Source organism: Nesoenas mayeri, assembly GCF_963082525.1.
Source record: "Nesoenas mayeri genome assembly, chromosome: 2".
Lineage (NCBI taxonomy): Eukaryota > Metazoa > Chordata > Aves > Columbiformes > Columbidae > Nesoenas > Nesoenas mayeri.
The window spans coordinates 56,784,349-56,801,101 of NC_137543.1; the positions used below are offsets into that span (position 1 = coordinate 56,784,349).

Below are 16,753 nucleotides of genomic sequence, written 5' to 3' on the forward strand. Positions count from 1 at the left end.
CAATACTCATTCCTAATTTTATAAATGTCCCATGTAATACATATGCATTTCCTGAAGTCCTGCTCTAGACTGAGATGATCTTACAAGAGTCCTGTTGATTCTTGGCAAGAGGCACATTTCAACGTGTGAAATATGGTTGTTGATGCTATTGTAGTTGGGATTTTCTGAGAATGTCATTGAGTTGTTCTCCTGTCTGTAAGTCAAGCATAAGCTTTTCATTGAGGTTTTATACATATGTGTATATATATATATATATATGTATGTATGTATGTATATGTATGTATGCTGAGTAACAAATCCATATTAGGATGAGAACAGATTTTATTTGATGCAACTTTGATTGGTCCCAAACTAGAATACTGTCAGTGTTTTTCCCTGAACAGTCAAACAACATCTTGGGACAGAGTTAGGCACCTTGTAGGGGTTTTTTGGTATTTTTCTATATACTGGTGGGTGAAGGTATCTGCCAAAAACCTGAATGCAATAAACTGAAGCTGTTGGAAGTGACTCAGATCTCTCTATTTACCATGTTCTTGATTTATAAGAAGCTGACTTCCTACTACCAGCAATACATTCATGTAACATTCTTTGTTGTGCTTCAGGTTCTTTTAGAGGATTAGCTGTTATTGCTTTAGGGTTATTGAAGGTGAGATTTAGGTCTCACTTTGTTTCTTGTAGGCATCTTCAATCTGATTCTTCACTAGAAGACTTCCAAATTTCTTTTGTATAAGCTTTTGAGAATTTTATGACAGTGAGCTTTGAGTCTGCTCTCAGAGTTGGCATCGTGAGAACTGGTGCCATTAAAATTCTGTGTGTCTGGAAACATAATTTCTGTTTAAACTCTTCCTGCTGAAGACATTTGAACATTTGACGTATTAGTCTGGTATTTCTCTTCTAGAGAGTTACCTGGAAATGGAGAATAAAGGGGATGAAAATGTGAAGTGGCATTTGTCATCTTTTACACCAGCCTATGTTAAAGTGAGTGAATACTTGCATTGTTAGTTTTATGCAAATATCTTGTTGTTTCTGTGGGGTTTTTTTTGTTTTGGCTTGTTTTTTTTAAATCTCCTCTCTTCCTACTGCTTTCTTTCTCCCTCCATCCTCTCAAGAAAGAATATATATTTGAGCATGAATTTGGCTACAAAGATTCTTTTTGCCTCTGTGCACGTCAGGGACTTGTTTTACTCCTTTTTTCATCACTAATATGCTCCCTGACTGTGAATCAGTGCTCTGTGAGACCGTTTTTGGTTCACTTACTGGCATATAGAGTTTGCTTGTGCTCATCCAGTATAGTCATTCAGATTGCATTAATTAGTTAAGCATATGTGAAAGATGTGCGTCCCTTTTAGCTCCAGAATACTAGATTTGCCTTGAGAATCGTGCTGCTGGAATTACACTGTACATGGTATCTCTGCAGGTAATTTAAGTTAGGTCAAGGATATTTGAGTTACACTGCTGTCACCTGTGCAGTTACTGTAGCTGCACCATTGATATTTGTAAATGCTTCCCTGTTTCTTTGATAGCCTGAAATGCTGTGGTGGTCACTTGGATTTTATGCTGGAATTATTATGGTCTGTTGTCATTAAATGACGAAAAATGGTTGTGTTATTAACTGTAGCCTAGAAGACTGAGGATGCTGTGTTCCAGCCACTGCACCACCTCAAACTACAAGTCAGTAGTCATGGTGAATGGCCTAGATGTTGTAGTAGCTTTAGTTCTTATTAATTTGCTTTCAGGGAGTCAATATTATTACTGGAAAGCATTTTGCTGGGTGTATTTTCTTCAGTCCTTTGAAAGGGTGATCTGTGTGGGGGTGTGCTGTGTGGTGGTTTTTTGCCTTTCCCTTCTGAATCTGACTCATAACTTTATTTACAGGGTGTGGATGGAACTAGTTGTGTTCATAGAGTTACTTACTCCGCTTTCAGATGTTCCCGTGTTTCTGGTACTCTTGAAGCTCATGAAAAGGATAAGGTAAACTGACATTTATAAATATTTCAAGTATATTAATATATCTCAGTTGTGAAATGCAATGTTATATGAGAAATTTTGTAAAATAATGTCTGAATTTTTGAAGCTGGTCATACTTCATCTGATAATGATAAAATGTTGGCCTCTCAAAACTAGGTTTGGGGTGTATCAAGTAGGCAGTATCTATTTAACCACAGCTGTTATAATGTCAGCTGACTTGATTATAAGAATTCCTACCATCTGCAGTTTGACATGGTGGTATTTTTTGGTTTGTGGGGTTTTTTTTAAGATAAATTATTTTAGAACGGAAAATTATTAAAATTGTTTTAAAATGTTTTGCAAAAATCTGCAAGATAAACACAAATAATACTGTGTTCTTACAAAACTGGTGCGAGAACTGGTTTCCTTTCCTTAGAAGGAGTCTTGTTATATATGTTCAGGAACAGTTGTCTGTTTCTAAAGTTAATTTCATTTGAGTTACAATTTTATCTCCTGGCCAGTAGAGGGTTTCATAACCACAGTTATAAAGCACAGCCAGGGACATACCCAGTGGGTTTCTGTGGGGCTTTTGTCCCTCACCTTCTCCCTCAATGCTACTTCAATTCTATCTGTTCATCTTCATGAACACCTGTCTTTTAATCAGTATGAATTATTATGATATTCCTTAGCTACGTTATTTCTATGATGATGTGATTTGTAATCTATAGACAAGGAATAAAAATCATACTCCTGTACAGTTTCATAGTTATTTCATAACATTGAAAATCAATATTGGAGTTTAGACAATTGTCTTTGCCTTAACAATTCTAGTTCAGGCCTATTTGAATAATATTTACATTATTGGCATGTCAGGCTGTTGGCTGGAGCTGATAAGGTACAGTGCTATCATGATTTGCTTTTTTTTGCAGTGGGTATGATAATATTTGGCTGATTAGATACAGTTGTAGTGATCTATCTTAATTTGTTGCTCCCCTTCTCTTTCTTCCCCTAAGCTCAACTCAGAAAACAATACAAGTTTACTCCTGCATTTATGTGGTACAGCACTATACAGAGACAAGCCTTTGTTATGTAGGTGGCCTTTAAGGATGATCAAATGCGTAGCCTGCAAGTTGGCTTAAATTTCAGACCTTCTGGTAATTGTAGCACAGTGTGCTGACAGACTTGGAGCTGGAGGAGTGCAGTTGTTCACGGCTGAGCTGACAGATGAAGGAAGCTATTGCTGGCCTTCAGCTGCACGTATTTCCCCTCCTGATCCCCTTCTCCTCCATTGTACTAATAGAAATAATTGTGCAAGCACTTCCTGGGTTTACTTAAAGCAGATTAGTTGGACTCAAATGTTGAGATCTTTTGCACAACCTGTTTGATTAGAATTGTCTCTCTTATGGGCAAAGGAGGACAAACTGTATTGTTTTCTGCAAGATGACTTGTGTGTGGAATGTATGTTCTGCAGTGTATACATTTTGTGCTTAACTGTAACTTTGTGTAGGTAAAATTGTGAAGATGTACAGATTATCTTAATAAGCTGCTGCAAAATTTTTCACTTGTTTTGGTAGATTGCCGTAATGTTTTTACCTAGAGATAAAGGAGATTACTCCCAGTTCTGGGACATTGAGTGTCACCCAGTTGAAAAACCTAGTTGGAAACACAAATTAAGATTTCATCTTTCTGGAACAGTAAGTATATAAATGTGTTATAAACACTGTCCTGAGTGTGCATTTTTGATAACATCTTAATTTTACTATACAGTACTCTTTCTCATAGGCACTGGCACATTCTGAAAAAAACCCTGCTGATATTTTATTGGACTAAACTGTACTGTTTTTCTTATGTTACAAAAATACCTTTTTTGCTTTGCTTATGTGATAATGCATTATCTTTTGCCATTTAAGAGATAAGATTTTATTTTGTTTGGAGAAAGTAGAGACAAACTTGCCTTCTGTGGTAATTGTTGCTGTAGATGCAGATTTGTTTGTATCAGACGCTACCTGGATTGGTTTTATTTTTGTAAATAAATGGCAAAGCAACTGACCTTTGCTGTATTATGGAACTGAACTTATTGGAATTTTCAAACATCCATATTGGAGATACGGATTTGTCTTTTATAGAATCTATTTGAGTATTTTATCAGAGTAACAATGTAGGTGGGGGTGGTATTTGAGATTGGTACACGGGAGCGATTTTGGATTTTGCGGGAGCTGGGGCTCTTTAACTTGAAGGAGACTGAGGGGTGACCTCATTCATGTTTATAAATATGTAAAGGGTGAGTGTCATGAGGATGGAGCCAGGCTCTTCTCGGTGACAACCAATGGTAAGACAAGGGGCAATGGGTGCAAACTGGAACACAGGAGGTTCCACTTAAATTTGAGAAGAAACTTCTTCACAGTGAGGGTGCCAGAGCACTGGAACAGGCTGCCCAGGGAAGTTGTGGAGTCTCCTTCTCTGGAGACATTCAAAACCCTCTTGGACGCCTTCCTGTGTAACCTCATCTAGGTGTTGCTGCTCCAGCAGGGGGATTGGACTGGATGATCTTTTGAGGTCCCTTCCAATCCCTAACATTCTGTCATTTTGTGATTTGAACTCTTCTTTGCTCCCATATTGTTCCTCAGTTCTAACTTTATGGTGAGGCTTGGAAAGAGGGATTTGAGAGTTAGAACTGATTTTCTGTGCTGTCACTCCTTGCTTTGCTTTTCATGCCTACCTCACCATCCACACAAGAGGAATCTACAGAGGACAGATAATCTAGTACTATTAGGAAGAAATAATTCTAATAATTAGTTAAATGAGGTGAATATGAGGACTTAGTGCATTCAGTATTGTATGACTGCTATATATGCTTTGCTGTCCTCTCCAGAGACTGACTTGATTTTTCTAAGAAGCGCAGCTGAAGATTTGGGATCTTTCTTTAGAGTATCAAACCTTTTTGTGTAGTAGGAACCTTATTTACCCTTCTTGCTGGGGTACCTCACCTTTTATTTTGCAGAGTCCTTGTTCTTCCCAGTAGCTAATTGTCTTGAAAGGGGGCTTGTTACAAAAGTATATTTTAAATAGCTTCTAATTTTGGCATGAAGAATGAGACCTGTATAATGTTTGGTTTGGGAGGAGTTTTTATTCAACTTTCATCTAATTCTCTGAATATAATTTTCCTTAAGAGGAGGAAAATGTCTATGCTGTTTGTCTGTTTAAAGCTTGCTGAAACTGAGAGATTAGTTCTTTATCAGAAACCCAGAGTTGTGAAGAATTCTCTTTTTAAAACATGACTAGTTGTCAAGAGTTGTGTAAATCTGAGCAGCACAACTTGATATTAATGTTTTTGAAATACTGTGTCAGATTTGTTCCTCTTGATTCTTTTCAAAGCTGTTAACAATTAGATCTTTCCAACATCTCTGTGCATATGGGAAAGAATCTGTAGAAATTACGTGAGATGTCACAATCATTTTGAAAAAGAGTTGAAAGGGAAATACTTTGTTTATCTGCTAGTTAAGGAACTATACATCTCTTTGGAAGAGGGGTCAACACAGAACTTTTACTTAAATTGTTGCAGCTTTTTAAACATCCACTTTTGGTAGAGAAGACAACTCAACTATAATTATTATGTCCTAATGATTAAGAGTTTAGACCAGGGATATTAAACTCATTTTCCCCGGGGGACACATCAGCCTTGTGGCTGCCTTTCAGTGGGCCAAATGTAATTTTAGAACTGTATAAACGTAACTGCTCCTGCATTTATACAGTCCTAAAATTACATTCGGCCCTTTGAAGGCAACCGCAAAGCTGATGTGGCCCCTGGTGCAAATGAGTTTGAAACCCCTGCCTTAGACTGTGTTACTACAGCTTTCAAAAATACTTGGATCCTGCTGGGTTTCCTAAGGCAGAGGGTTAGGGTTACTAGGGCTCTGGCTAATGTGACTTTTGATAGAATGAAGTGAGAAGACTGACTGACTGTCATTCAGAATTGACTGAGTGGTACTTATTTATAGCCCCACTTCAAAAGAAACGAAAAATCTGGGAGAGCTCAGGAAAGAACTAAAAGAACAAGGTGAAGTTAGGAAAATCAGTGGATTTCACCACTTTTATTTTTTCCTGAAAAAACAGTTAACTGTGACTTTCATTATGCTCTGCATGCGTTTACAGTCCCCACCAGTGGAAACCATAGTCAGGAGCTCAGAAGATCGTGTCTCCAAAACTGATCCCAGAGATAAAGAAATGGAGGATTCTACATGTGCTTTGCAGCGCCAACCTCTCAGCACTGGCCATTCAAGCTTAGTTTTTTCTTTCGCTGAGAAACATTTGTTAGGCTGCTCTCAGGTATTGTTCTGAGATCTTTGAGCTAAGAATGAGTATGACCATTGTGTGCAGGAGTCTTGGTTTGGTATTTCGGTCTAATTATTGGTCCGTTCTGGGTGAAACTGGGAACTAGCAAGAACCTGGCAGAAGGCTGAGGCAGCACCTTAGTTGCCATTGCTCCTTTGGAGGTAGAAAGCTGAGGACTGCGTGAAGAATTCCTGCTGTTGTTTGAAGATATTATTATACAAGTGTTAAGTGCAGACCATTTTTAAATGTACATGGTTTATGTAGTTTAGTTATGTAACTATGTGACTTCTAAATGTATCATTTTGCAACAAACTGAGCTGAATTTCTTAATACTTAACACAAAACATTCTGCTAACTAAGAGTCCTGATTCAATTAGTAGTATTAGTATCAATAGTACAAAGCTTCATCTTCTTTGGGTATCCCAGGAGTGAGAGAAGGAAAAATCTTTTGAAGCTCTGTGAGCAAAGTAATTCCAGTTTTAAAGCTAAACAAATTTCTATGCTTTTGAGGTTGCTTTGAAACAACAGCACTCAGTTGTAACCATTTGGACAGTATTAACACACTGCTTTCATTTGGACAGGAAAATACAGTATGGGCCACGGTAAAGGGTGCAGTACTTCAAGATGCCCTTATAAAGACCAGGGGAACTTCTGATAGTTTTCCATAACGTGCTTTATTCTTGGGCTGTAAACTTGCCTTATCGGTAAATTAGAACTTGAATTATAACACTGAGGCACAAGACCATCATTTTTCCCTACGTGGAAAACTGAAAGCTCTTAAAACAAGATACATGTACAAATCCTTTCTTGTCTTTATTGATTGGGTTCTACTGTGGTTCATGGATTATTTGCAAATGGAAAATATGCTTTAAATAAGTTTTTTGGGGTTTTTTTTTGGCTGCTGCTATTTCTGACAAACTGTTTAGCAGCTCTTTCAGTAGAAGAAATGAATGTCTAGAAGACGAGTTTGTCATAGCAGGTCTATTGAAGATGACTCTTTTTTTAAACCTTCCCTGTGTAAGGGAATCAACTGGTTGTCTAAAACATCAGCAGAGTTTCAAAAACTCAGGTGGTGTTCTACAACGGTAAGTGTAGGAGGTTCTTCTGGTTCTTCAACTTTGTGCAAGATGATGTGACCCAAGAGGCTTCAAACAATATCTGGCTATATTTGTGAAACAACACAGAATTTGAAATCGGCTATTTGGTGAAGTATTCCCTTAGTGTGATCTGTTCTCCTTGTGTTATAGTACACTGAATGATGGTAAGTATTTTGGCCTAATTTCTGAATGTTAACAATTGCCATATAATACATTATCACATTCAGTTTCTCTGGAGAGACCGACCTTTCTTTGAGAAGGATATATTGTGGCTAATATAAAATTATTCCAAAGCTTTTTGCTGCTGTGAGACTTCAAGCTACAATAATGACTTACACCTTCCTTCTTTTGAGCAGTTGTTAGCCACCTGCTGTTCTTGAGGCATATGGGCAGAATATCTGCAGAGGAATTGTTTTTTTGTTTTGGCTTTTAGTAAAATCTTCATTTCTAGCAGCCTTCTTGAGATTCCACCTGCACTGCTAGTTTGTTGTGAACTGGCTTTTAACTTTTGGGTTTCTTTTTGTTGTGTTTTGGTTGGTTGGTTTGTTTGTTTGTTTTTTACAGTGCAGGTGGTAAAACACTGGCCCAGGTTGCCCAGAGAGGTGGTAGATGCCCCATCCCTGGAGACATTCCAGGCCAGGCTGGATGGGACTCTGAGCAACTTGATCTAGTTGAAGATGTCCCTGCTCATTGCAGGGGGTTGGACTAGATGAGCTTGGAAGGTCCCTTCCAACCCAAACTGTTCTATGATTCTATGAAATAAAGTATGCATAAGACACAGAAAGCTGTTAGAGTATTCCTCCTAAATCATTGCTTCTATCTCAATGATCCAGACTCTGCTGTTACTGAAAAATGATACTTTAAATAAAAAGTCTTGGATTGGGCAAGAAAAATGACATATTTGATAACTAAAATACTTTTGAATGCAAAGGTTAAAGACTTTCTCTATTTTTGCCAATAGGGTACTAAACTAGAAAATTGCACTTCAAATGCGAAAACTTCTGCACGTGCCTTCACGAAAACTGAGCTTTCAGTTATACCAGAAATGAAGGTTTGCTCTCCAGCACGTACAGCTAAAGCAAGGTATGTATGAACAGAACTTGAAACAAGAGAGTCTGCAGTTGGGTAAAAGTTGGGAGCAGGAACCCACAACCAAAATCTTGTTTACCATTAAACCAGCTATATGGTGGAAAAGGCTGTGCAGAGAGGCTGCGTGATCTCTGTCCTTGAAGGTTTTCGGGATCTGACCTTACAAAGCCCTGAGCAGCCTGGTCTGACCCAGCTTGGAGCAAGAAGTTGAGACCTCCTGTGTCTCTTCTGACCTGAATTATCCTACAATTCTACGTTAAAGAGTAAATAGCTGCAAAACCCAGACTCGCCAAGCCTTTCAGTGGCTTTGTGCTGTTCAACCTCCCGTGCCTTTTTAGTTGGGTTTCTAGGTTGCCCAACCATGATTTACTGTTGTAAATGAACTAGTATCAGCAGCAGAATCTTGTGTATACTTATGTACTCCCCTTTTGGAGACTCCATAAAACTCTAATGGCATTTCTGAGAAGACCACTGGACTGTATGTCTTAACGTTGCTGTTCTTCAGTCTGAAGTTGATTTCCGGTTCTTTTACTTGGGGGTTGATGTGAGTGTGTCAGGGGAGTAAAATGTTTTGTTTAAACGCAGATTCTCTGAGAGGAGTGTCCATTTCTGTAGCAAAGCATATGTGGAGAAAATGCAGATTGTGGAAGTGTGTTTAAGCAAATGTCTATATATTTATGCCGTGGTGATGTTTTCATTCTTTCTGGCTAAAATGTTTTTGCCTATAAAATTTAAGGCGTGAGAGTGTATGCCTTCAGGATCTTTCCATTTTTTGTAATTTAGTCACAAAAAATACGCCTGTTATTTTGACGTATAAAATCAATATATCCAGACCATATAAGTAGGAAATTTTAATATCTTTAATTCCTTTTCCAAATCAGAGAAGAGGAGGTGCCTCGAGGGGTGTATGCACCAGAAGACCTGTACATATTTCCTCCAACTAGAGTTGGAGAGTCATGCACATTAAAGGTCAATTTGCGGAATAATTCCTTTAAAACACATGTGGTAAGTTTGACAGATTTTATTTTAAATACATTTTCATGAGTCCTTCTGGCAATTCAATGTTTTTTTTTAATCTTGACAGAAGACTGCAATAGTACAAGTCTTAGTTTGTTAGTTTCAAAAGTCAATATTATATTTGAAGAATTTTGCTCTCCTGTAATTTTTCTCTTTTCTTTTGTCTGAATCAGTGAGTGTATTTGTAATATATATGCAACTGAAAAAATAATAGATTATAGTTTGCATAGATTTGTTGTTATCCTGATTCTTTTTTTTTTCAACTTCATTAAAATATTGAGATGTAAATTTTTCTTACTATGCACAAATCTGGGCATGGTTTCTTTTTAAACCCTGGGTCTCTGTAAAGCTGTATTTGTAAGTGACCTGATTTATCTTACGCATGTCATAAATTGAATACGATAGGCTTAGATATAGTGCACTTTTAAGCATTTCGTATTAAATTGCAGCTGACATTTTTGAGACCCGGAGAGCCTTTCTACATCAAGCACAAGAATTACTCTCTAAGGTGAGTAATGCATATGCTAACATTATCTTCTAACAAAAAAATTAAACAAGTAATTCAATAAGATAAATATCTTCTCTATATGTACAGTGCTAAAATGCAGATGTAATTATCCAATGTTCTAGCTCTCTAGTTAAAGGTGTGGTTTTGGTTTTTGTTTGGTTTTTTTTTGTTTTTCTAAGCTGTACTCTGTAATCTTGGTTAGAAGCAGAATGAGCCCACACAGTTATTTCTGCATCTGCCAATTTCTTCCCTGCAAATTGTTCCTAACAGTGCTGCTGCTTTTAATGCTAAGCCTAATGCTTCATTTAACCATTTGGCATGCTGTGCACAATCAAGTCATTCCTTCCATTTATACTTTCTGCACAACAGACTAGGCAAATTGCCTTCATCATGCTTCTAATTTGACAAACCTGCAGAGCTGCAAAGATCCTCTGCAAATATAAGGTTTGGGCAGCCAGTGGAACTGCCTGGTCATAGCAAGTATTTCAGCGTATTACCTGCATAAAAAGAATTTTCAAGTTGGTGATAACAATCCCTCAAAATAAACCCAGTCATTTTTAGAGTTCATTACAATGAGTATTTGACAGTCCTATTAGTCATCTCTCCAAGAAGTGTAGCACCTCACGTGCTTGTCTGTAACAGGGGGGTTGTCAGGAAGTCGGAAACATTACTATTTCATTTGAAGTCACACAGCGCACATGTTTAAACAGGTCCCCATTTTAAAGACGGGGAAACTAAGGGTGTATGGAACAGAGATTGTGAACCAACTCATAAATGAAACTAGATACTCTGGCTCCTTAACTAGTTTTGTGTCTCCCGGTGGTACGTAACATTTATTTTAAAGACAGGGCTGTGGTAGTGTTAGCCGCAGGTGTTCAAGGGATTCTTAATGGTGCTTTTCAGTGCAAAGTGTTATAACTCCACTTAGGCATGTGTTCCAGTGTTTTTACTTAACTGGCATTTTCTTATTAAATATGTTACATCAGACAGAACAGAAGGGTTTTTGGTTTTTTTATGGAGGCAGTGACCAAGATAAAATCTATTCAAAGATGACTAGCTAGGTCTGTCTTAGTCTGTACAGCTACAGACAAAGGACAGCTTGACTTAATTGTCTCTGGAAAAAAAAGATGAGTGACTTCACTGGAAGACACTTAAATATTTCAAAAATATTCTTGATGAATTCTGTAAAATCTATCTGGTATATTTTCTGAGAGATTATAAACTCCTTTCGGTGTTTAAAAGTATCCAAAGTAGAGTTAACAAGTTTAGAATTCAGTCTACTATTCTAAAGGTTATCAACTGAATATACTGCACTTTGTAGTAACATTCTACAGCCTTTTTTTCTAGTAACTCTAGCTGGTTTTTCTCCAGCCATAAATATTAGCCTTCCCAAGCTTTTTAAAAATTCATTTACCTGAAATCAACATAGCTCTCTGAAGCAGCTCTTCCCATTAAGAGCATAAAGCACAGAAGAATTACTTGGATAGGTGCTTTTAAAAAAGTGTTAAAAGAACTTTTAAAATGGATTTTATTTGAGAATAGCATCGAGCAGGGTTTCAGGAAAGCCAACGTTAACTGTTTCCAACTAAGCTAGGTTAACAGGACATCTTACAAAGTAATGTTCAAAAGTAACTGGATAAAGAAAACTTTTCAGGAACTTCGAATATTAGCTTGTAGATAAGCATGTAAAAATAGAGAGTACCACCTACCTGTATTTTTGGACCAAAAAAGTGTCATGTGGTAAACATGGTCTGTTACATGCTCTTCACTTCGAGGGCCAAATTTGAAAACAATCCAGTGTAATCGGGTTTTAAATCTGGATAATGGAATTGCAAGTTTGTATTTGATATTAAGAGTCTGACCTTCAGAAGTTGGTATAGTGACTTGCCAGTTCTTCAGTTGGTTACATGATCACAAGTACTAATACTTATCACTGCTGGTTCCTTCACCACAGTTTGCTGAGCTGAAAATAGTAATGGGCTTTATCCAAATACAGTATCTTTCAACCAAAACTGTAGGACAAAAAAACCAAAACCAAACAAAACCAGGAGCCCTCCCCCCCAACCAACCAACCAAAAACACACAGAAAAAAACAAACAACAAACACACACACCAAAAAAAGAAAAAAAAGGGGAAAAAAGAAAAGGAAAACAAACAAACAACCAACCCAAAACTTCATTAAATATCTTAAACTGTATATTTTGTTTTTTAAGCACAGAGATGTCATTTAGCTAATGTTGTAAGTCCTATAAAGAATGGGTGAGAATGAATTGTCTGAAATTCCCATTCAAAAGTGGAGTTCTATTTTTTTTACTGCAGAGTGTGTACCTTTAACAAGATCACTTTCAGGTGTATAAATGTGCAGATGAAACATCAACCACTTGGCTTTTTAAAAACTTTTGCCGAAGTTCTGTTTCAGGAAGGACCACCAGGTTATGCCGATCTGAAAGAAGTTTGAAAACTAAGGTGTTTCTATTGCATTGCCTTTAGAAGCCACTTGAAATCAGTTGATTAGAGGGTAGTATACATTTCAGTTATTACTAAAAGATAAAACTAGTTTTTGCTTGACTAATTATTTTTGTTTCCAGTAGCCACTATTCTGGGTGTCAGGAGTCGCTATTTTTGATGATAGATCTGGTTGCTGTGGCTTAGAGGCAGCTTACCCAGATTGTTCCTCTTGAACTTACATGTTGCTGCTGTTGTGTTTAGAAGATTATAGTATTGGTTTGTCTAAGAAATGTTCTCTGACATAGCTGACTTCCCAGAAATACCACTTGAAATTGATGCAGCAACCTGTAAAGGCCATATAGTATCCATAGACTAATTGAGCTGCAGGCATAATGAAAAGGTTGAAGTAAAGTAAAACTTTTAATTAAGAAAAAAAACCAGTTAACTGTGAGGGGAACTCTTGTTCTTGACTAGTTTCTGGCTACAGTACTTCAGAAAAATATTCCAGGTTGCTTCTAAGAACAGTTATGCTTTGTAGTAGCTGGAGTCTGAACTTTCTGATTTTGTTAGTTGAAGAAAATTAAAATAGGGTATTTCCTTTTGGATTAGGAAGCATAGGAACTCAAGTGTGTTGAGCCTTATCCCGACTGTGAGAAATCGACTGCTACAAAACAAACCCAAAGTAATGTCCAGTTCTGCTTTTAGAGAAGAGCAATATTGTGTATAGCACCAACCAAATGGACACGTGAATTTAGAGGTCAAATAGAGTTGAATGTAGCTGTCATATGCTTAGAAACTGTGCTCTGCCTCAGTATCACTGAAGTCATATAGTACATATTCTGGAAATTAATTTTTGACAGCCAGATGTGGCCATCTCTTTAAAAGAGCAATATAAACTTCCTGTGAAGTTTTTGTTCATATAAATTTGAGTTTGGTTATATTGTTCTTTTTTAGTAAGTATTTGGATATGTAAGGAAGCATACATGTATTATTTTGGAGATGATGATATGGGCTTGTGCATCCTGTCTGGCTTTCTACTGAATTTACTTTTATTTTTATAAATTCTCAGATGGCCTGGCTGAATGCAGCTTTAGACTCTATTCTTACTAAAATTTGTGGGTTTTTTAATACAAAGTATCTGTTACAGATTAAATAGTCATACTGATGTTCTTCATATATAAAATGGACATTTTTTAATAAAGCTGAAGAAATATCTTCATCCCATATATTATAGATGGATAGAGACCGAGCATACCAGGCTTGTTACACAACACTGAGCAATCGAGTATAAGACATGAAACCGTGATCTGGCTGTACTCCTCTGCTGTATTATTGATTGTAGTTCACTGCAACAGAGTTAGCGCCTTGTTTTGGTATTAATCCAGTTAAAGAATACAGTGGCTTTATTCTGAAAGTGTGTACCCTTAAGTTACGTGATGGACCAGTATCAGTTTAAAAAACCAAAAACAACCAAACATTTGCTAGTGTGACTGTTTTAGCACTAAGGATGATATTACACAAATAAGGCTGGGATCAGTCTTATATGTAAGTCTAATATTATGATTTCCAAATGTAGGAGAAGGGTAAGAGTGCAGACTGATTATGATAGGTTGAATTAGTGTAGATGAAATGAATATGAAAAGGCAGGAACGAAATAAGAAAAAGTAGGGAAAATAAGCACATGCCAGGGGACGTTGGGTAGTACTAAATACTGTTAAGGGGAGAAAACTGAAACTACAATAAAAGAAAGAGAAAACTGAAGCTACAATAAAAGAAAACAAAGCTGTCTCCTCTTTGGTTGTCTTACTGAGTGCTGCTGTTCTTTTTCCCTTATTTCAATGCATGCCTGTTAATGTTATGTGTCTGTCAGTGCTGGATGTTTCTGTTGGATGCGATGGAATCCAATATGCCGCCACTCTGCATTTCCACCTTATTGCTTGTATAGCTCGTATTTTAAAACATTCACTCTGGGCTTTTGGCAATGAGGACAGCCACGCATTACATTTAGTATGTTTGTTATGCAATCTGAATGGAAGAGGAATTATATCACCTAAAAAGGTGTAATGTGAAGTCTTTAAAACACTGTTTGAGGATGGGTATATTGACTTGCAGTGATTCAGCAAAATGTTTCTTAATGTGGAGGCAATTAGAAGTAACTGAAATTATTTTACTAGCTTCAAACTGATGGAATTTTTAAAAGAATTAGAAATTTTAGTGTACTTGTCACGTGAGTTCTAGAAGGAAGAAATGTAGTAAATTTGCTCTAAATATAGTTTATGCAATGTCCATGTTATTGTTAAGAGGCAGACCAAAGTTATATAGGTAAACCAGCAGCAGAAAGGTATTGTGGTAATTCAGTAGGAAAGAATGACCTTTACAATCAAAGTCCCTCAGAAGAATAATACGCAATCAAATGTATTACAAACTTGATGATCCAGTGCACATCCAATATACTATTTTGGTGAAAATCAAAACTAAACAAGAATTTCTGTATCTGGTAGGATTTACTTGTTCATTAACAATGAATATGCACATAATTGTCTTTTTACAGGTCCTATCATTACATCAATGTGCCAGTCCAGTTCAAGCCAAAGGCAGAAGGAACATTTGAATGTCTCTTTTTTGTGCTGACGTCCACCCATGCCTCGGTTAATATTCGGTTATGTGGTACAGCTATTGCAAAAAAATAGAATAGTTTTATAACTGTTTATAATAATTTATAACAGTTTATGCCATTTGAAATATTCTGAGATTTACTACTACATTTCTGTACTAACGTCCTACTTGTTTTGCCCTGTGATGCTGCTTTGATGGAAAGTCTTCTGTAAGATGAATTATGGTGCTTGTTTTACAAGTCTGTTTTGTTAGTAAAAACACTGAGAAACAACATTGTATATTTTAAAGTTATCATGTTCTAATTTATGTTTTTGCACTTTTGTTGAAAAGGGAAGTTTTCTATTTTTGCATTTATTGGGAATAGCTAGATACTGATCTATTTTATTGCAAGCATTGTAAATATGGAAATAAAATCTATGTGTTAACCATTGATTCTACCTGTTTTCTGTCTTTGGTTAGAGAATTCCTTGTTGTAGGTGATGGATCTAGCTGCCTGCTTTTAGGCAGTGCTTTTTTGGGGATGTGTTGGGGAGTAGCGGGAGGGATCACAGTACAGCAGCTGACCTGTTAATGTCGTGTCTTCATCTGGTAAAGCTGGAACCAGACTGATCTGACAATCAGCTCTTAATTTTTACACAGTTCAATTGCAGGCATAAGCGTTTTTATAACTATAATAATGTGAAAACACTGTAAATTAAACATGAGCAATGGTACCTTCAGCCATCGGAACGATTCATACAACCCAGTATTCTGCCTCCAACAGTGGTGAAAAGATGTTGCTTTGGGAGATGACATAAGCCTGGCCGCTGCCTCTGCTTCACTTCGCTTGCATTTCCTCAGCATCTGCAGTCACTGCATTAGGGATGAGAGGTAGATTCCCACTTATCCCTTTTTTCCATTTATGGACCTGTTTGTGAGTTTATCTGTTTACCTTTTTGAACCCTTTTGACACTTCATTTCTACAACTTTGTGTGGCAGCAAGCTCTGAAAGTTTACTGTAGGCTCTTTTAATGAAAGTTATTTTTTGTGTGCACTGAACTGGCTTCTAATTTTGTTGAGTGCTCTCCAGTTCTTATATTGTAGGATTTGACAAACGGCAGATTCCACAGTCAGCTCACCCCTTGTTACCACGTCCTTTGTCCCCTCTGGTTCTGTTTGCTATTTTATTTCTACAGCATGGAGCTGTACGTCTGAAGCTGCCTTAAGCTAGAAATGTAGCTTTTTGACAGCATAGTTCTGTCATAGCTTATGTATATTATACCCTTCATCAGGCTGGTAGAAGCATGAGTGAAAATTCTTTCAAGATGAGATTGTTTGTTTAAGTGCTTTTTCAAACAACTGAAATCTGAAAAACCTGTGAGGAAGAACCTAAAGTACCTGAAGTGCATTGCCTTTGATACATGCTGCTGCTGTTATGATAAAGCACGCTAAAGCTGCCACTTCTTCATAAAACTATGTTTCTCAGCAGGTCTGAAAAGAAGGAAGATTTACTAAAAGAAATTGAACTAGACATGGGAAGACTTGCCACCTCCTTATTCTTCCATGAACACTTAAGCTCCTGTCTGCTAGATGCTGTGACCATGTTCGTCTTGTCCTCTCTCTGCCAGATGTTACCTGCATGTTTCCCTGGTTGGTGCCTCTGTAGTTCTGAATACAGAGTTAGAATGGAGGGAATCTTCTGTCTGCTGCCTTATCTCAG

General features: G+C 37.1%; 1 protein-coding gene across 1 annotated transcript in view; it reads left to right on the forward strand.

Annotated features, from left to right (window-relative positions):
• CEP192 (centrosomal protein 192) overlaps window positions 1-15,128 on the forward strand; it is a gene marked incomplete at both ends in the record, with an annotated part of 66,050 nt that extends 50,922 nt beyond the window's left edge. The window contains 8 exons of the mRNA XM_080364145.1: window positions 899-978; window positions 1,876-1,971; window positions 3,522-3,641; window positions 6,100-6,273; window positions 8,338-8,459; window positions 9,347-9,470; window positions 9,932-9,990; window positions 14,990-15,128. Coding sequence (XP_080220271.1) covers window positions 899-978; window positions 1,876-1,971; window positions 3,522-3,641; window positions 6,100-6,273; window positions 8,338-8,459; window positions 9,347-9,470; window positions 9,932-9,990; window positions 14,990-15,128 — 914 coding nt within the window. The remainder of the gene's footprint in view (window positions 1-898; window positions 979-1,875; window positions 1,972-3,521; window positions 3,642-6,099; window positions 6,274-8,337; window positions 8,460-9,346; window positions 9,471-9,931; window positions 9,991-14,989) is intronic.
• Between the last annotated feature and the right edge of the window lie 1,625 nt (window positions 15,129-16,753).